A 21,775-nucleotide genomic window follows, 5' to 3' on the forward strand; every position below is an offset into this window, starting at 1 on the left:
AATTATTTCTACTGAATGTGACATTTTACGTAGGTGAGCCTTACCGGGCAGGCAAGAACGGTCAATTTTATTGAAGTTTTATATAAATTTGAAGTTGGATGAGATATAAAATATGACTGTGAAACATGTGATGAGAAATAAATGTAAGAGAGGTGTGTTTTCCGGAGGCATTCTCCAGAGTGGATCTGTCTTGGAGATATACTATATTGGCAGCTGCATCATAAATATAATATCAGCTCTCTCTGTATCACAAAGAATTGTTGAATAGTGGCCATTTCTTAAATTCCAAGACATTTCTAGTAGATTTGTTACTACATTCACAGAGCATAAGAATTTAGAAGTTTACTTTAAAGGATTACTTTTATTTAGTATTTTCATCATCTATTTAGGGGGACTTGGAAGGAGATTAAATTTTTTTATTAAAAAGTACTTAACAGTCAATTGTTTAATGACACCTCATAACAACCATGTGATTTAGGTGGCATTATTTTTCTCATTTCATAATTGAGAAAATTGTGGTATAGAAATGATAATTTGCTCAATGATTATCTGATAGTGAGTAGCAGGGCAGGGTTCAAAACTATGTCCATCTAATATGCAACCCACCTCTAATCTGCCTGACCTAAGTTTTTTTTGGGGGGAGGGGGCTGTTTTTAATTTACATAGCATTTTGCATTCTTTTGAGTTCCGTGACAAGTTGCATTTTCTTATTATACAAAGCTTTTCCCTTTTGTTTTTAACTTTTGGAGGCAGCTTTAAACCAAGCTTTCAGCAGCATGAACATTTGGGTTTAGGTTGTTTGATCTAAGGTGGGCTTGTACTGTTGCTTGTTGGGGTAGACTTAGAAGATAGAGAACGTCAAGGTGGTGCTGGTAAGGGGCAAACATGGAACCAGCATAACAATTTGTATTGAGTTTTATCTTTTCCTTTTTAACCCTCTGATATTTTCTATTTCTAGTTGCAAGGCCACGCCTACTTTGCCCAACAATTCTCTTACCTTGATGGCTGCCATCTTGGGCCACTATTCATCACCCTTCCCTTAAAGAAGGTTGGGCTGGAGAAAAAATGGGGATGGGGACTGACTGCAAGAAGTTAAGCTTTGGAGAAGTTTGTCGCTTCTTCTCAGCCGATGTTCATTTAAAAAAACTTTTAAAGAAGAATCTTGAGTGGACCTAAGCACAAGACCTTCAAAATATCAGATACTGTTGCTCAAGCAATTCACTAGACATTTTATTTTAATATATTATTTAGGAAGTGTTTTTCAAAGAAAACCAAATGACTCCGTTTCTGTGCTCCTTGTTCCTTCGTTATTCATTCTAAATGTGCATCAGTACATGGGTAAAATATCCAGGCATTCTATCTGATGACACATAATGCCACGGCTGTATTTATACAGTGTTTGACAGATACTAATCACTTTCACATTTGTTTCCTTGGCTCCGGAAAGGACCCTCTGAAACAGACAAGGCAATATCCTGCCACTTTATAATGCTACAATAGGGGCACAGAGAGGAAAAGGGACCTGACCAAGGTTGGCTAGCTGAGACAGTCAAGACAAGAGCTCAGGGTTTCAGAATCCTGCTCCTGGGCTCTTCCAGCAATACAACACTGGCCGCATGTGGAGAGAGGGCAGAGCTGTTAGAGCTTAAGTCCTTTATTCTCTTGAGTCCAGAGTTGCAGAGCTGTTCAGAGGAGGGATATCACACGAGGGGGCCATGCTGCTCCCCCCATTGTTCTAGGTACCCCACTGGTCACCAGCATTAGGTTTGATCCAAGTGTGGTTCTGGACCAGGAGCATCAGCAATGTGCCCCCCACCTCCCAAGCTTGTTAGAAATGCAAGGGAATGGGAGCCAGGGAATGGGAATCAAAACCTCAGGGGTGGGGGGGCTGGTGCAGAATGGGATCTGAATGCTGCTGAGGCTCAGTTAAGGTGGAGAAACCTTTTAACTAAGGGATTCCCTGGCTGGATTGGTTGATAGAGGACACTAGTTAGATATTTCAAGTTTGTATCCTCTGGGTGGATCACAGTACTTTTAACTGATGTTTTTTGTGCAGCATTATGTACTATCTTGTAATATGGTAGGATTGGTATTATAAAATTTTTTAAAATGGTGGAGACTTCCAGGTATGGTTTTAAGCTACTACTACTGTCATTCAACTATTTTGTATGTACAGTCTTGTCTTCTACAAAAGACTAAATTCCCCCAAGCAAGAGAATCATGTTTATTTATAGTCTCATGATACTTAGCATAAGCTTCAGAAGAGAATTAGTGCTTGAATCTATTTTATTTTGGTAAGTCTTATCATTAAATATTAACTATTAACTATTAATGACTTTGGACTAGAGGCAAATATGTTTAGTGTGTGACCTCCCTCATGTATGCTCATTTGTTTATAGGACTTAGAGGAGTAAGTGCTAAACTTTATTAGTTTTATTTTTATTACATAATATATTACATAATATATTATACCATTATAATCATATAGAATATATATGATATATTCTATAGAATATACCTAGTCTATATGATTATAATATATAATTATCTATCTATCTATATATCTTTATTAGACACATGTTCTGGCCCTGGCCCTGAAGCTTACCACATATGAACTTGACTGAGTAAATTCTTTGAGCTTAAACTGACTCATTTTAACAAAGCAACATGTATATTATGCCCATTTCATAGGGACTGTGTGAAGATTAAAAAGGATAGAGGAAGTAAGTATTTTCTAAGAACTACAAGGTCCTTACAGATAGATCATGCTATCTAACTCTTCTTTTGAAACTTTTACATTTCTCAGTCTCCTTTTTTTTTTTTTTAATATGAAAGGAAAAGTAAGTCTGAAGTAGAATGGAAAGATTTTTAAAGTGACAAGGAGTCTTGGATAATCATGTAATCTGTACATCAAAAGACTAGAACTGACTGGTAATTTTTCATGTGTTTGAATGATGAGAATGAGAAGGACGCTAACTGGTGCTTTTCAGAGAAAGCTGCAAGACTTAAATTACAACAATAGATATTAGTGTTGGGAATAAAAAAGAACTTGGCAGGCATAAGGACAAGATGTTCCATAGCAAGATTCCAAGGGAGCCTCCAGTTACTCCAGGGTTGATGAACTGCCTGACGAGGTTGGTGCCCCTTCCCCTGAGATTGCTACCAAGGAACGTCTTGAGATTTTCTGGTCTCTGTTTTGCAATAGTCAGTATATTGCAGGTTGAACTTGGTCACGTGAGTTAGACTTCTATCTACTAGGAACCTGGAACTGAAAGATTATCATTAGGTTCATTGTGAATGTTGTTGTTGAATGGAAATCAACCAGGGCTGCGGTGCATGGGGAAATCTTCCAAAAGAGGGAATAGAGTGCTAACAAAAAATTGAAGTTTATAATGCTTTCTCGTACAAGTATTTCTGGAACAAGGTTTAGATAAAGTTCATCAATTTCTTTTTATTCTGACATAAAGACCTGCTACTTGAATGGTTGAAAGATTGACAGACTGATATTCAGATGATCTATTGTTAGACTAATTATTTGTCCAATGGATGGTGTATAAACTCTGACATCAAAAGTCTTATTCCAAAAGAATAACTGCTAAATAAGCACTCATGCAGGCATTGCTTTACAACTTCGCTTGAAAAAAAAAAAAAAGAAAAAAGTCAGGCCCCGACAGTGTTATTTTTAGTGTACTATACAAAAACCATAATTATCTATTTCTGGTCAAATTTTTTGAATTTCGTAATTTTTCCAAGTATTAGATATTTTAATCAGGAGGTCGACAAAATTGAAGTTGAGAAAAATCTTAAAAATTTTGTTACAATTTTGTAGTAAAATATATGACTGCTTCTCTTAAGTACAGTTCCTAGAGAAGCTGTATTTCCAGATGACTAACAAAATGATTGCTGAAATGCATTAATTAACCTTTATATTCACATAAAAATGTTTTGTGAGAACAAATGTACACAAAATGTTATCTTTAATCATGGCTAATAAAAATGGGTTATATAAACAGAGGTTTTACTACGGCAGATGTCTCCTTGACAAATGACAGGACCCGTTTCCTTTATTAAAAGATAATTAAAAATGTTTCACAAGGGATTCAGAGCCTTCCTCCTGCCCGCTTGCTTTTGAGATAATAAGGGGAAGAGTCTTGAAGTAATATCTAATGATTATACTAAATGTGGATGCCTAGGCGGTATATCTCTTTTAGTTCTAGATTTATTTCATAAAAAAATATTAAAGCTAAATATCTAGTGTCTATGTAAGGAGGTAAGTGTCCATTTTAAAATGCAATAACCATGATGACACTGATTAGATTAAGTCAAGATTTTTTTTTTCTTTCTTTCTTTCCAGATTGGTCATCATGGTGTGTCCACATGAGAAGTGGACTTCTCATGTGGACACACAGGAGAAGGCTTCTCTTTTAGCCTTCAGACAGACATGTGTTCCATACATTACAACCCCCAAGGTCTCATAGCTCTTGTTCCCCCAAAGCCTAAATCAAGGCAATTATTTTAATAAGTCCCAGGTTAGCAATTAAAGGTAGCCATCAATTTGAAGGCATCGCGTCTTTAAAGTGAATCGGTGCTAAAAAGGATAAGACCATCTCAGGCTTGTTAGACAAAATGGTAGTCTCACGGGTTTGACCTCCATGGTGGGAACACCTCTGACATGGAGCATTTATAAGAGTAACTGGTACTGGTTAAAGGGACAGATTCCGGAACCAGATGGCCTGGGTTCAAGTTCTGTATCTAACTGTGTGACCTTGGATAAAAGTTACTTTACCCCCATAACTCAGTTTCCTCCTCTGTAAAAGTACTTACTTTCTGGGCTTATTGGATGATTAGCGTAACTAATATGTGTAAAAGGCTTGGTGCCCAGCATGTTATATATGCTATATAAGGGTTAAATCAATCAGTAAAAATCCTTTCTTATAGATACTCTAAAATTTATGTCTATGCTGAAAATATGAATCTTGAAAGAGAACAGTGGCTTTGGAAAACTGTTGATTGACAACAACAGCTACAAAACAGAAATGGATAATCTTGAGGCTTAATCCAACTTCACGTTGCATAATAGTATATCCTACAGCTGTGGGGCCAGTTTTACTTCCCCAGTTCTCTATTTGGGGAATAATGTATTTCTAATTTGAAATATTTTATGTATAGTATAATTTTGTAGGATAGCATTTCCAGAAACATAGGAATGCACCCCACTGCATGGGAGCACTGACATATGGTATTTTCAGAGCTATTTTTCGAAGTCCAGTTTTTTTTTCCCTTTAGGTTGACTTTCTTCCAAAGTTAGTATGGAACAATGGAGGTCCTTTATTGGCTTAAGTAAGGAGAAAACACATACATAATCTGTTTTCAATTATGCAGCCATACTCAATAAATTATTAATAATTTTCTCATGTGGAAGAAATTCTCTGTTAGAATAATTTGGTAAGTAACACTTATGGGTTATGTTGAAAGGCAATTTTAGTGCTGTTTAATCTGTTTTAGTTTATACAGCATGTGGAGTATTTGTAGCAAATTATCTCTGTGGCAAATGGGATTAGCTATATGGCAAATTGAATTAGGCAAATTTTAGATTATCCCATAACTAAAAGATTGTGAGTTGAACTCTTTGTTCTGCACATTGTTTTGTAAATAACACTAAGCTAGCAATATTGATTTAGTATCTTTCTCCACTGTGCCACAAGCCATATTCATTTTTTCTTAGGCAAACACACACACACACATACACACACACACACACACAGAGCCAAATTCTCATTTTCCACATTTTCTTGAAGGTCTTCTGCTGAGTCCTAAAATATGAATATATTTTTAAAAATCCAATTATGAGAGACTGATAGCAGAGAACACATAAGTCTCAGAGGAATAAATCCCTAAGAGTATAAAGGGGAAGTGAAATATTTTGTAAAGATTGCCATGCATTTGAAAATATTAAGACCCAATACCAAAGCTTATTAAGTGAGGAACACCTCTATCACAATTCTCTCTTTCTGAAACTGACTTACTGGGTGGTTAGAATCAGCATCATCTGGGAGTTTGTTAGGAATGCTGGTCTCAACCGGTCCTACTGTATCAGAATTAGCATTTTAATGAAAATCACAGGTAATTCATATGCACATTAAAGTTTGAGGAGCACAGTAATATGAAACTATTACATATTTTACAGATGGATTATAGTTACATGAAACACAAGAGAAAAAAAAAATCCCTGCCAATTCAAACATGGAAAAGAACTACTTTTGATGATGCTAAAAATTAGTTTAGGCTTGTTTTTGGTACCCGCCTCCTCAGTATCGTCTTGTATCTATGTTTTAACTTCTAGCCAAAAGCTCCCTAAAGGTGGACACTGACATTCAGGTATGTCCCCAACATCTTGAGCACATTTTAAATAAAGGAATAAGTAAACAAAAGCATTGTTTACTTATTCCTTTATTTAAACGTTACAACTTTCTGTTCCTAAATAAAATTGCTATTACTACTGACCATTTTCTACCATTCATCCACTACAAACTCCCAAAAGTAACATAAATGATATAATAATAACAATGTAATAAAACTAGAAAGTAAAATCGTAAGAGAAGGACTAACGAGGGTTAACACTCATTCCCACTCATTTTTAAGTCTCCTTGAAAATGTGCATAAATTTTCATCCAGTAGGGTAAAGTATGGCATTAATTTATTGAATAAGTAATTGAATGTTCCAGATTAAAAAAAAAAAGATTTTATTAAATAGTATTTGAAACTGGGTTAAAAAATATATATATATCAATCACCTATTTAGAGAACTAGATCGCCCTCTAGTGGGGTGAAAGCTTTTGCGGACTCCAAGGTTTTCCAAAGGAGAGAACAGGAAACCAGAACCAGCCTCCGTTCTGGAAACATCTGGGTCATCAGCTAATTTGCTATTTTATGTGGCCAATTTCTTGCATTTTTCATATAAGTTCACAGATCCTGTGACAACAGTATAACGTGTGTTTCTTCAAGAAACAAATAGGAAATTGGTGTGAGCGGGAATTGGGTTTTAGCAGTTTGGGAATGGCCACACCCAGAGCAGGTAGCCACCTGCCCGGGGCCAGCATCATCCAGCCTTGTGAGCAAGGAGCTCCTGAGATGGAATGGGGCATGTCGTCAGTGCTGCTCGGTTGGAATAAAAACAAAACAAAACAAAACAAAACAAAACAAAACAAAACGTGATTGACACATGAGGTATTTTCCTAAAGATGGTCTGGATTCTTTAATGACAAAAATGCTCAATTAAATGATTGATTCATTTCCCATTTCATTTTGAACCTTACAGATTTAACTTGCAATTCTGGATGGTAGAAACTACTAGATATTCACAGAACTCAGTAACTATTTTGATCCTACAGTGTAGGGTGAAGAACTATTTTATTGTGTGCGTTGGCTTTATCCACTCTGAAAGGACTGCCAGGCACTGTGGAATCTGAGCAAAATGTAGCCTCTTACAGCCTCTTCATCACAGGCTACTTGATGGAAGACATACTGGCTCAAATGACTGAATGCTTCTATCCATTAATAATTTTAAGAATCTCCAAAGTAAATAAGTGTGTTTTTAGTACAGCAAATAAAATCCTGCTAAAAATGTTAATGACTAAGAGCAGAGGCACTCATTCTAACAATAAAGATAATCCCCTCCTCCTTAGGATAAAACTATTTACTACAATGCCATAGGTCACTTCGCAAAACTATTGTGAATAGTGACTGAAAAAAATTCCAGACTTTAATGCTAAAAATCATTCAATCTTATTTATTATTTTAAAGTACACTTTCAGAGAATTTTGACATGTGTCAACAAATGCCGCCAGGTATACGAATTTATATCATCATACTAACTTTTTGTATAGGGCTACACTGGTCACGTAATGCTTACTACAGGTTCAGCTTACTGGTATTAACCATATATATAATTAATTGATAAGCTACTGCTATTTCTCTTTCAGTTTTTTTGTTTGTTTGTTAGATTTTATTTATTTATTTGACACAGAGAGACACAGGGAGAGAGGGAACACCGTAGAGGGTATGGGAGAGGGAGAAGCAGGCTTCCTGCTGAGCAGGGAGCCTGATGCAGGGCTCAGTCCCAGAGTTCTGGGATCATGACCTGAGCCGAAGGCAGACGCTCAACAACTGAACCACCCAGGTGCCCCTCTCTTTCAGTTTTATGTTGCAATCCTGACTAAATCCTCATTTTTCCACTTCTGGTTATTTATATATCCATTTAAAAGGTGCCCACTTTATTAGAGTAGATAATGGGGAATACTATATGCACCTAGAACAATCATGTTGAATAGTTGTTTAATGAATCAGGAAAAAGCACCTGCCCTAGTGATTAACTGATTATGCTGTGCAACTGAAACGAGTTCAAAATCTATTATTTTAGTATTGCAGAGGTTGTGCTTCTCTTCACGATTTGCAAATACAGCTTACTCACGACAGAAAGAACCCTTGCATTTGTCACACTTTGGGTGGGATTTTTATGAATGGAATGGTGGCTACCATTTCAGGATCCAGGTTTCTGTGCCGAACTGAGACACTATCAAGAATCAGCAATTGGAAGAACAGTTTCAGAAAAAAAGAAAAGAAACAGTTAAAAATGTGTGCATAACCTATGTATATTGATTGGTAGATATGACCTTATGGAATACACAGTGAAGATCATTACATCTCAATTATATACGTATAATTTTACCCTTTGCAGTCACAATTATCTGCGAAGAATTTTCCAGCAATCTCTGGCGCACAAACCCTATCCTTAGTAAGCACCTTCAGGTAGTACCCGACCCACAAGAACATATGTAATCCAGACAGGAATTGAAAACACATTCGCTTTATAATATAAAATGAACAGGACAAAAAATTCCTTTTTTAAGGGGTGGTGAAGGAAGGGAAGAGTAGAAGGAAGAGAGTGCAACAGGGTTAATCTTTAAATTCAATCATTCAAACCTTTTGAACAAATAAAGCCATCGAATCATGAAGTAGTAGTAATCATCATCATCATCATCATCATGATAATGTGAAATAACACTGATAGTGATGAGTTTGTCGCCCCCCCCCCGTAGCAGCAACCTCCCGGTGCGGGTGCCGAACGCTGAGCGAGATCGCCCCCATCCCTCATTCTGAGAACCTTTCTGGACTTGCGGGTGAATCGCGAACTGTGAGAAGTGGGGGTAGCTTAGGACACTGCGCAGAAACGCGTCTCCCAGGCTGCACCCGCGGGGGCGAGCGCCCAGCTCCGGGGAGGGGAGCACAGGGCGCGGCGCGGGGCTCTGCAGGGCTGGCAGCGCTCCACGCGCCGGCTCGCCAAGAGCGCCCCCACCCGGCCAGCGACTGATTAGTCCGGGCCGCAGCTGGGAGGGGTGGGGCCGAGCCGCGCCTTGCTCGATTAGTGAGGGTCCCTTCTGGAGAGACTATCCAAAGGGACTACGTCCCGGGAAATGATATAGAACCCCGCTTAGGCCGAGGGTTTCAACTGGGGGGAAAGTAGCCTGAACTCCGTGGGTTGTGGGAGGGCGAGAAGAAAAAAACCCTCCCCGCACCTCTGAGAAGGGGTCACCTCTGCGGTCTTGCCGCGGGCTGGGGTGGGGCCGCGTTTTTGTATGGCCGGGCGGGGCTCGAGCCAGCTTTTCTGCAGAGACACCCGCTAGGCTGGGAGGGGCTCGGCACCAGGACTTGGGGAAATACCGGGTGTCTGCGCAAAGCAAGGGGGTGTCTGGGTTGTTCTGGACTGCGGGGCTGAAAAAAGGGGGGGCTTTAGGACAGCAGACCGTTCAACGGCCCCTCCCCAACTCCATTTCTTCGCCAAGCCTCGGAGCCGGAGGTCTTCCCAGCACCGCAAAAAGGGTGGGGCAGGGCGGGGCTGTGCGGAGCAAGCCCTGTCCCTCGCTTTATCCCTTCTCCGCATCCTGCACCAGTGTCCCGGGGGAGGGGTGCTTCCAGCAGTCACCAGACCTCGGGCCCATCCTGCCTGTCCACCCCGGGGGCCACCGAGCGCTGGAACCATGGGGACACTTAGAGGCGTACAACCAGTTGGGGATCTCTCGGGTCTCAACTGTTTCCCTGATATATAGGTTGAGCTTATGGAAATTGCCATTATTTGGCCCTGTCTGACCTAGAAGACGGGTATTTTCACGTGGCTCAATTTATTAAGAAGTTGACCTGTTTTGTATCTGTATTATTATATCTACACTTATCTAGGTTCCCGAAGCTTTTACCCAAAACGATTAATGAGCTCAAAGAAGCCTTATCTGCGTCAATGTCTAGTTACCCTATGCAATGTGGTTTTGAAAAGAAGAATGTTAACCCACTTTTTTCCTCCTTTTGGTTAAACAGAACAATGAGGTCAGGGTGGGGAAGGCAGGGGTAATGGTCAGGTCTCATTCGGAAGCCAAGTCGGAGTCAGTAGCTACAAGCGCGGGGCGTGGCGCGGCTGTTCCCCCCAGGGCTGGGCTCCTGGGTGTCGCGCTGCGCTCCCCACCAGGCCCTCTTTCGGCTGAAGCTGCTGCACCCGGCGGTGGGGAGGAGTGAGGGCGCCAGCTCGGCTTCTCACAGGGTGGGGCCGTCCGCATTGTGCGCCCAGCGCTGCAGGTGCCTCCCCCTGGGACCGTCCTTCCACACACAAAGAAACCCCACCCCAGCGCCTGCGAAACCGCTGTCCCTCCACCCCTCCCCACCGCGCGCTTCCCCGCCCCTGCAGCTGCCCACCCGCGCCCTCCGTGCCCTCCCCGACTTCCTCTCTCTTTCCCCTCCCTTTCCCTAAAACAAAGGAGCGTAGCACCCCATCCCCCGCCCTAACCTCCCCGCACCGCGCCCCAGGACTAGCGGTTTTTCGGACGAGACAATACCATAAAATTTGCCCCGTTCTCCACCCCCCCCCGTCTCCACCCATCTTTCAAACAACCTAAAAGGGACCGATTTGACTTCGCATTTTTCTTTTTCCTTTCCGCCACCTCCCTCTCCTCCTCCCCATTTTTCTTTTTTTTAACTAGAGAAGAAATAAAGGATGTTACAAGCACTTTCCAAAATGTCCCTTAACCCCATTTAAGGCAAACAGTGAAGGTAGCTCCCTCCCCCCCACGACTGAGCCCTAATTTAAAACATGGAAACAGAACAAATTCTCTTCCCATGGGAAGGCAACTTACCTGCTTCTTCCTTTCAAAAGAAAATTTAGTTTTAGATTTCCAGGGACCCCCTCTTTTGCCCTTCTCAAAGCCCCAGAACTGCCTTCGTCCTTCTCGGTTTCTGTTTTATCATTAACATCTTTCTCTTTATAAAATATTTCCCAATGCCTTAAAAGCTCTTAAGAGAGAAGGTGAGAGGTGGGCTCCAGGTCGAGCCGAGGGAGAAGGAGGCGCGATGCCTTACCCATTGCTGTTTTAGCCATTGTAGGGATGTGCAGATGCTGAGCGGTGGCGAAGGCGAAGGGTCCAGCTACAGCAGCGGAGAGCGCGAGAGAGAAGACTGAATAAGGCACTGAGTCTGCAGAGTGGGACCGTGCGAGAGAAAGAGCAAGAGGCAGGAGCCCATGAATAATTATCACTCAGAAGCTCAAGCAGATTGGCTCCCAAGGTCCCCTGACATGACTCCCGCAGAGTCAGAATCTCCAAGCATTAAATATTGATCGGCCAATGGTGCTGGAGTACAAAGTACCAGAATGCAGTTTGAAATGGAAATCAGTCCTTCCCTGGCAGCTCCCCCCCGTTTTGGGGGCCTGTTAGTACAGTCCAAGTAGAGTGGAGCCTTAGCCCAGAAGCCTCCTAGGAGCTAAGAACTGGGCTGTGTCTACCTGGGAGCCAGGAGGATTGACTTTATTCACACATGTTTTATCCCACAAATAGACATAAAAAGGGGAAGGGATTTAGAGCTTTGAGAAGTCTTCACAACTTGCTGACTATTGGAAACATCTGTTTGAACATCGTGGGTTTACTTGTTCATGTTTTCTCCTTCACCTTTGGCCCTGCTTTGGTAGTGTCTAGTCTCCCAGGGTGACCCTGTGTCTTGCTATGGTGGCAGCTGGAAACAGAACTGCATTATTGTCCTTTGTCTCTCAGCACATTTGGGCTCAGATGACTTGGACTGTTGAAGTTCTCTCAGCAGAGTGAGGCCTGGTGTTTTCTCCTCTTGGCACAGAAGGAAGGGGCTGTCTGGGCTGTTGGGAACAGGGACAAATAGTTATGGTCTACCTGGGACCTCATGGAGGAGGATGAAAGTCAGTTTCCTGTCTTGTTCATATGGCTACAGGGCAGAACCAGTTTGGCTGATTGGCTGGAGCACTGGAGGAACCATTGGTGGGTAGTGCCATTCTGACTTGGAGATGTAGGATTATAGGGACTGAGATATCAGTGACTTCTGCAGGTCTTAAAGGAGAAACCTTTATACTGAACAGTTCATGGAGATGAAAGGTATGACCTGGAGCAGGATTCTTCAGAGATCCAGAGACTCCATTGATATGGACCAAAGAAAGATGTGTTCAGGTTTCAGGTTGAGCAATGTGGTGTGCGAGTATCTCCCAGATCAGGTGCAAAAAGTGACCTGTCATTAGAGAGAAGACATTCACTAATTCATTCCTGTTGACTTAATGAACATCATTCATTAATTCATTCTTTCTCAGAAGACTCACATAAATATTCACTGAGCATTTATCATATGCTAAGATTTGAGGACACAATGGTGAAAAAGATTTTAGACCTTGTTCTCATAGAGATTTTAATCTCTGTTAATTTAACACTTCTGTGATTTCACTGCGCCTTCCTCCATTCTAGATCCATTCAGAAAATGTGGTTTTTGACATTTGAAAAAAAGGCAAAGGATTGTTAATTCCGTTGCATTTGAAAGTTGGAAGAATAACACGTTGTTGAAATCATGAACATACACAAAGTCCTGGCAATTTTAAATTTTATACAAAGAAATGATTGGGATTATTCTAATGAATGAAATAAATTCTTAGCAACTTTCTATTAAATCACATTTCAAAATTTCTTCATAGCCTCATGAATAATATGCAATTTTGAAGACACAAAACCATTAAAACAAAACAAAACAAAACAAAACACCCCACAGGAACTCTCCTTGGTGCTGAAATAAATTTCTTCACCTCCTATTAACTTTTGAGACATTTAAACTCCATGGACATCTCGCTAAGTGATAGAAAGTACTGGAACTAGAGCAATTCTGACCTGCTGAATCACAGGAAAAATAATAGATAAAGTGGAGATCAATAAAATTACTTCTTGAACAGGAAGATTAGAAATTATTTTTCCTGTCATTGTACAGGTCTGTGGCTATGACACAGCAATAGAGCAGTATAGTATGGAAGTTGGCAAGGTCTGGAAATAAATAACCATTTTCTCCCTTTCTATGGTCATTTCCCACTTTAAATGTGAGAACTAATTCCTTCTCAGTGGAGTAGTTACCAGTCATGAGATGAAGGATCTTTAGCATTCTGTGTGACTCATATCTTTAGAACATTCTTCTCCCAACCGCCCCCTTCCCCCTCAGGCTATGTAATATCTTTACACATTCTTTAGCTTCTTTGGAGAACAAGATCCCTAAGTCATGGCATTAATGTCTTTAATAATTACCACATAGCAGTTGAATAAGATCTTCTGCACTTTTAATTAAACAAAACAAAACAAAGCACACATTCTACTGTCTAATCTCTCATCCTATGGTGAACATGACTTACTAATGGATAGAAATATGAGAAGGAGGTCAGTATACATAGGCACAACTGTCACATGTGTTTCTCTTTTCTATTTCTGACTTTCTGAGTGCTAGCCACCTAAACTCATCTATGTGTGATTTTCAAGTAATGTCAAGCAGGGGAGAGGGTAGGTTAATATGTTTAACTATAGAACATCGAGATAGCACCGTCATCAAGTGACGAAGAAAAACTCAATAAATTCAAAGAGCTGACTTATCATCAATTATTGTTCTTTCTTTTCTTTTAAGATAGTAATTTCAATCATGGATTTGGCTTGGGGGGTAGGGACAAACAGGAACAGAGAATTATCTTATATTCAGTAGTTTATTAATTGTTCATTCATTTATTCAGCTAATTCATTCACCCAACAAATATTTTTAATGAAATTTCGGGCTTTAATAGTATGAAATCAGCCAACCTTTTCCCTAATGTCTCAAAAATACCCAATGAAAGAAAAATGTAACCCCCATTTCTTCAAGAAAATGCTATTAATTTTGGAGGACAAACATTGTCCTGTGTATCAGAGTGTTTTGGTTGCAAAATATAGAAAAGATGACCAAACTGACTCTGATAATAAAAGGTGTTTTTTTTTTTTTCCTTTTTATTCATCTAACTACATAGAGGTAGAGTAGGCCCCAACAGTCTGGAGATAAGAATCAGCTTTCCCTGAAGCAAGTGTTTTGTTTTGTTTTGTTTTTTAAGCTTTATTTATTTATTTATCAGAGAGCCAGTGCAAGCAGGGGGAGCAGCAGGCAGAGGGAGAAGCAGACTCCTGGCTGAGCAAGAAACTTAATTTGGGGCTGGATCCCAGGGCTCTGAGATCATAAACTGAGCTGAAGGCAAATGCTTAACTAACTGAGCCACCCAGTTGCCTGAACCAAGTGGTTTTGATAAGGATGGGTGGATATCCAAATTAAGGAATAGGTACTAGGTCTGTAAAATGTATAATAAGGCCCAAAGTTACCTATCTTCCAGGATTTGGGGTAGGCTGAGGGTTATCATGTATACACAGCCTAAATCATTGTGGATACTAAATAAATTATACCTACTATGTTTGTGATTTCCAGTACATTTTTAAAGTTTTTAAGGGTAGGAACTGGGTAGTGTATATCTTTATGTCCTTTTTAGTGCTTGGCTTCATGATTCCCATGGTCGTAAGTCCGTAAATGCTTGTGAACTAACAATGACAATAATAAAACACTGTTGAACATAATTCAAAAGGATTGAACGTGGTGAAACCATTGTGATACTTTCAACCATCTTTCTTTGCTTAGCTCATGTTGGGAGCAGTGAGTAAGCTGTTTACTATTGTTCCTTTATTTATATACTGCCCATTTCCTAAAGGACATAGGTGGATAGAACTCATATCAGTAGAAGACCCTTGTTAACTTTTTAAAATCTTTAACAGCCGGAAGAGGAAGTTGTGGAAGTCAAGATGTGCTAACAGAGATTTTAATTACTGTGGGTTACAGTGTATTGTGTATTATCTCAGGGAGGAGAACTGAGGTGTTGATTTCTTTCCAAACTGAAGAGGAACAGTTGCTTTGGAGGATTAGCTGATGTAATCTAATGTAGTCATATGATTTTCTGCTATTAATAATCAAGTGTCTGGGAAAGAATCCTAAAGTAATTATTAGAAGTTAGTAGATACAAAAAATATTGTTAGAGTTAAATTAATTGTTTGGGTCTGGCCTCAGTTGATTACAAAGGAAGTTTGTGGGGGGAAAAAAGGCCAAAGAATTTTTTTTAGGTGGATGGGAATGCAGCTATAGCTGAAGATATCTAGAAATGCATCTAAAATAGTAAGATGAAAAAATAGTTAATTGAGTAACATTTTTGGCTATTTTGCTTTATATATTTTTTAAAGATTTTATTTATTTGACAGAGAGAGATCGCAAGTAGGCAGAGGCAGGCAGAGAGAGAGGAAGGGAAGCAGGCTCCTTGCTGAGCAAAGAGCCGGATGCGGGGCTCGATCCCAGGACCCTGGGATCATCACCTGAGCTGAAAGCAGAGGCTTTAACCCACTGAGCCAGTGCTCGCTTCTGCAGAACATATACTAACCCACTGAGCCACTCAGGACCCCTATTTTTCTATATTTAAACCCATATAGATTAATGAAAAGTAAGAAGAATCAAATATTCTTTAGTAGCATTTTTCCAATATAGTTTATTTAAAAGGAAAAACATCTGAGGAGGGAGAGTTAGTGTTTCTTATTAATAATGAAATCTATATTGTTCAGGATTTTCCAACATGTTAGAGTTGTTTTCTGGAATGGTAAATGAACATATCTTATTATTTCTCCTTAGATCAATTATTTAAAGATGAAGAGTGCTTAGTTAATTACTATCTCCTTTTTTGTACCTAGGGTTTTTTTATGTTCAAATGGGACTTGTACATATTAGTAATTAGTATTATTTACCTGGAAGGAAAATGACCTATTGAAATTAGTAAGTCCTATCGACGACTTTATAATTGAACTTCTCTGAAAACAAATTTGTTCTAATCGTAAGAAGGACTTAATATAAATTAAATACATTGAATCTTTACATTAAATTGGTATGTTGAAAAACTGTTTGCTATCTTGGCAGCAGCTACTATGACTGTTTCCTTCTCTCTATGAGTTGATTTACAGCTTGAGTCCAAGAAGAGTATTAGTTGGACATCACTGAAGCTGGGAAGTTGATTCCCCTTGGGATTCTGCTCAGCATTTTAGCTTACAACATTTGAGTGGGAACACAATGGATACAATACTGAAGTGCTGGAGGAAAAATCTAGGGAAAGTATGACTCACTCTATTTAACTCATAGGTCCCATTTTATTTTATTTTTTAAACAGAAGTCCCACTATGAGCATTACGCTGTAAATACTGTTAACAGTAGTTGCCTAAGAACTTTATTTTAAATCACACAAGGAGGAGAAGGATGAATTATGGAAGGAAAAAGCAAAAACATTTTATTATACTGCTTTCCAGCGATATTTTGCCATTAATCATTTATTAACTCATTCTCTGACCATCTGAACTTCCCTCACCCTTGTTCTGCTTTATTATCAAATGGAATTGAGTTAATAGATGTAGGTAGGATTTTTAAAAAGCTATTTCATCAAAAATTCAATTTGACAGTAACATTAGCCTTGAGTTCAAGCATCATGTATTCAACTATTAGTTAAAACTTACCGGGGGAAAATGTTCCTGAAGCAAAAATATTCCTTATCAGGGAAAGCAACTGTAGTTATTTATGAGTATTCTGATAACTCTTATTACTGAAAATGATGTGTTTTGTTTCTGGATATGGCTATTGCTGAACTCTTGGCTGGACTTCGCTGAATTCTCCTCCTTAGTCAAACTGACTGTACCTTTTTTCTCTTATAATAACACTGTTGTCCTTTTGTCCAAAGTGGGCTAACTGAGCTGTAATAGCTTCAGTTTTTGTTTTTTTTTTTTTAATGGTGACAGCACCAGCAAGTGTCCCTCAGGTAGAGTGGCAGTGGGGTAATGTTTAAGCATATGACTCAGTAGAAAAGGCAAGATGTATTTGCAATCCCACTTGGTATCTAATTTTTAATTTGCCCAGAACCAACAAGGAGTATAAGTCTCATGGATCAATTTGGCCAATCTTAACAACTATGTGCCTTTTTCTACCCCTCACCGCTGCCTCCTACCCGGCCAAATAAATGATTCCACTTTTCCTGAAGTGTTTCCGAGGCGTTAGTTATTGTATTGACTCAGGATTTGGTTGGCCTGTAAATAGTCAGGGACAATTTTATTAGCTGGAACTATTCTAGCCAACAAATTTTTGCAGGTTGAGTGGACTTCTAAAGCCTAAGCTCTTTTATTTGTCACATAGTTATAGTCTGTTGTAAATTGAGGATCACACATTTCAGTCTGAGAATGACATTTTCATGATATCTGGTGTCTTGGATCTTTCTGATAAGTTACCTAGCTGGGTTTCTCACCAAAAATATGAGATGGAGAGGGATTTGTCTTGAATCCTCAGAAAGGCAATATGATCTTCTCAAAGTGTAAATCATATTTTGATATCATTAGCATGGAAGGCCCATCTAATTATATAGGAAAAATAGTCCCATGTGTGTATATTGAGAGAGCATAAAAATAATCAGCTGGTACTAGTTACTTCCTAATTGTAATTGGTCTAATTGCAAAGAACATGCTCGGTAGTTTTAAACAAATGATGTGATGGTCTGCATTGATTTATGACAAGGTAGTTGAATTATAATTTACATTATTAGTGACCTGTCGCTTTCCATTTTTGACATTCTATTGGTGATCATGAGGCCTTTGATGTATATAATTGTGGGAGGCCTAGAGTTCAATTGATTTTGCATTAGATGTGTTTGGGTTAATACTCTTTAGGAGAATCTGGACCAGATAAGAAATTCCACAATTGGCAATTTTAATAGCTATGGCAATTGTCTGTTATTATTGTCATTTTATTTCTGTAAATTTCCTGTTTCTGAATTAGACCTCCAATGGAAATTGTTATCTAGATTATAAACTCCTTGGTACATTTGCGTTGGGAGGTATAAATCCTTGGATTATATGTTCTGGAATTTAAGAACAGCGTTGGTGTTTGAAACACTTGAAATGACCCTATTTTCAATACAGTTCTAAAACTGACTTTCACTGGTGTCTTTCCCTATGTAATCAGTCTACTGGCTGTGTATTATATAGGGATGTGTTCACTGGTACCTCTTTAGGAAATAAAGCTTGCACCTGTTGGATATGATTGTATATGATGCTAGGTTTTGAAAACACCTGATAAGATCAAAATGTGGTAAGGATAAGGTTGGTCAATAAGAAAATGAGAACTTATGGGGATTTTGTAATGTACATTATATCATAATTAAGGCTAGGGTAGAACTTTAAGATAAGGAGGATTAAATTCTTCCATAAATATTAACTTCTAACTATAAAAACCATTAGTTCACAACTTTTAAACAAAGTGCTTTGATTCTATACCCTCAGTTTAAAGACAACAAAACTGTGAACCCCTTGCCCAAATCTGAAACAACTACCCCCAAATCCAAAAAAACAAAACCTTGAACATTTCTTAATTATTTCTTGTATGTATAATATGGATGTGGAAATTCTGGAATCATTTTGTACATGAATGAGAAACTGAACCAATGTTAACCTTATTGTTGGGAGCCAGACAGTTTGCCTCTGTGGCAGAAGAGAGATACAAATGTGGAATTTGGGAAGGTGGAAAAGAATATTGTGGTATTAGATTGGAATTAGACATATAAAAATTCATAGTATAAAAATATATATGCATTTCTTAATTCATGATTTGAAATACACCATATGTATAATAAAAGCCTGTGCTTCTTAGTTTTATCTACTCAATGCACTTAGAAGCAATTATACACTGGTATAATGAGAACAGCTAGCACCCAGAGTTTGTTTCCCTTTTTAAGATTTTATTTATTTATTTATTTGATACATAGGAAAGAGACAGCAAGAGAGGGAACAGAAGCAGGGGAAGAGGTGGGAGAGCAGGATTCCTGCTGAGCAGGGACCCTGATACGGGGCTCAGTCCCAGGACCCTGGGATCATGACCTGAGCTGAAGGCAGATACTCAACAACTGAGCCACCCAGGTGCTCCCAGAATTTGGTTTTGAAATACCATTCTCCACTAAAAGAAGGTTGGGCAGTATGATCTTGCCAAACTACATGCCACATTTTTATGTAGTGAGCATGAGAAAGCCATCTAATTACATAGGAAGAAGTTTCCTTGAGAGTATATATTGAGGAGACATAAACTTATTGATTTGAGAGCAAACAGTCTACATAGATTTAAACAAACCATGTAATGGTTTCTGAATACCTTAGAGACTTGGCTGATTCCAGGGCTGGGACAGAGAAAATTCAAGATGAATCTGAAGCACGTTATTGAGTCAAAAAGAAAGTGTAAGGGCCTACTTAGCCAGAGTGACTCCATCTCGGTAAAGCAGCCTTTTTGTTGTTTGTGCAGTAAACTTAAAATGACCCTCCCCGCTCCCCGCCCCCCACCCCTGCCCGAGGCATTTACTTAGAAACAAGTCTGGGAAACCAGTAAAATGTAGCCAACCAGTCCCTGATAACAGAGCCGAGGTACAAGAAGGAGTCAGGTTAGGCGGAGATAACAGAGCCCAGATGCAAGGATGAGTCAGGCCAGATGGAGGCGTCCAATCAGTAAAGCACACATACTATCTCTCTAACCACCAAGGAATGTGGGCCCCGCCTTTTCAGGGGCAAACTTGAGCACCAATTCTGACCAAAGTGATAGGCTAGTTCAAATAGCTACTATAGGGTAGATTGTAATTCAATTGGCCACCCGTGTGTGACCTAGCATGACTATGCAACTTTCTCTGTGTATTACAATCTCATTGGCTAGGATCAGCTACATAGCTTTTGCTCTATAAAAGCTAGTTTGTGAGGCTGGAGGTCGTCGCTCTCTCCGTAAGAGACGCCCTGGACAGTCGGTTTGATTCTCGGTGCTGGCATGAAATAAAGCTTTCCTTGACCTTCACTTTGTATCAATCTCACTCCTTTGATAACGTACCTCAAATGAAGGAAGTTCTAAAACTAATGGATATTATAAAAAGGGTACAGGAGCCGGCTTGAAGAAATCTTAATGACCAAATCTGGGGCAATCTGAGCATCAATAAAATATAGCAGCAATGGCTAAGAATTCATTAAATAAAATAGAATTCCTGGGTCTTGACTGATGGTAGAAAAATAAATGGGAGAGAAGGAAAAGCTTTTCTTTATCATGGAATTTTATATAATTAATGTAGAAGGGAAGATAAAGTTGGAAAAAAATCATTCTGCAATTGCCATAGTGATCATTGACTTAGGCAAGAATCATTAATAAATGCTAAAACTGCTAGGTGAAAGTTTGATGGGGAAGAGATAATTAAACTCTCTCAGAGTATTTCCTCACAGATTACTTACTAATTACAGAGGAAATATTGATGATTTTACATGGAACCTTGAAACCTTGCAGAAGCCAACGGAGCCAAGCGATTGAAGTTAACATCACTAGTAATGTGATAAATAAGCATCATGTGCCTCTAGATGTGACACACTAAGGACAATCATCAGTTACTTGGCATTCCTGCCAAACATACACAAATTAATTGTGACAAAAACATCAAAAAGCCCATTATGGATGGAGAGTCTGTAAGACACTCACTTGTATTCTTAAAAAATATCAATGTCATAAGGGCAAAGACTGATGAGTAACTGCTGAAAAGACATGACAACTAATTGCAATGGATAATTCTGGAATGGATTCTAGATCAAGAACAAAATTATATAAAGAATGTATGTGATAGAAGTATAGTTTATGCTATTGTGACAATATATTACTATTGATTTTTCTGAGTTTGATGACTGCACTGAGGTTATGTAAGAGAGTATTTAAAAATAAAGTGTCAAAAATTAAAAAAATAAAAATAAAGGGTCATAATATCTGTAATCAACTTTCAAGTGGCATAGCATTTTTAATAATAATTAGTTTATTATTTTTATGAGTATGTATAACATATATATAGAGAAAGGAGAAAGATGTATAAACTGTATAAATATTAACAATGATTATAGGTGAAGGTCATATAGGAGTTAACTGTTCTTGGGACTTTCTCTAAATATGGACTTTTAATTAATTAATTAATTATTATTTTAAAAGATTTGTTTATTGAGGAGAGAGTGCAAGTGTGCAGGGGGTGGGGAAGGGCATAGGGATATGGGGTGGGAGAAAGAGAGAGTCTCCAGCAGACTTCCCACTGAGCCTGGAGCCTGACACAGGGCTCTATGAGATCATGACCCTGAGATCATGACCTGAGTAGAAATCAAGAATCAGAGCCCAGCCCACTGAGCTACCCAGGAACCCTTAAATTGGATTTTTAAAAAATAAAAATGTAAAAATTTAAAAATATTAATTCATCTTACTTCCTTAGTTTAGGCTAATAGATCAATGAAGATTTTGGGTTGGGTGGTTTATGTATTTAAAGATTTATTTACTTTAGAGAGAG

The 21,775-nt window shown here is 38.9% G+C and overlaps 1 protein-coding gene across 1 annotated transcript in view; it reads right to left on the minus strand.

Annotated features, from left to right (window-relative positions):
- Positions 1 to 11,681, minus strand: part of STMN2 (stathmin 2) — a 53,057-nt gene extending 41,376 nt beyond the window's left edge. The window contains exon 1 of the mRNA XM_082719457.1: positions 11,401 to 11,681. Coding sequence (XP_082575583.1) covers positions 11,401 to 11,419 — 19 coding nt within the window. The 5' untranslated portion in view covers positions 11,420 to 11,681. The remainder of the gene's footprint in view (positions 1 to 11,400) is intronic.
- Between the last annotated feature and the right edge of the window lie 10,094 nt (positions 11,682 to 21,775).

Source organism: Mustela nivalis (genome assembly GCF_964662115.1).
Source record: "Mustela nivalis genome assembly, chromosome: 2".
NCBI lineage: Eukaryota > Metazoa > Chordata > Mammalia > Carnivora > Mustelidae > Mustela > Mustela nivalis.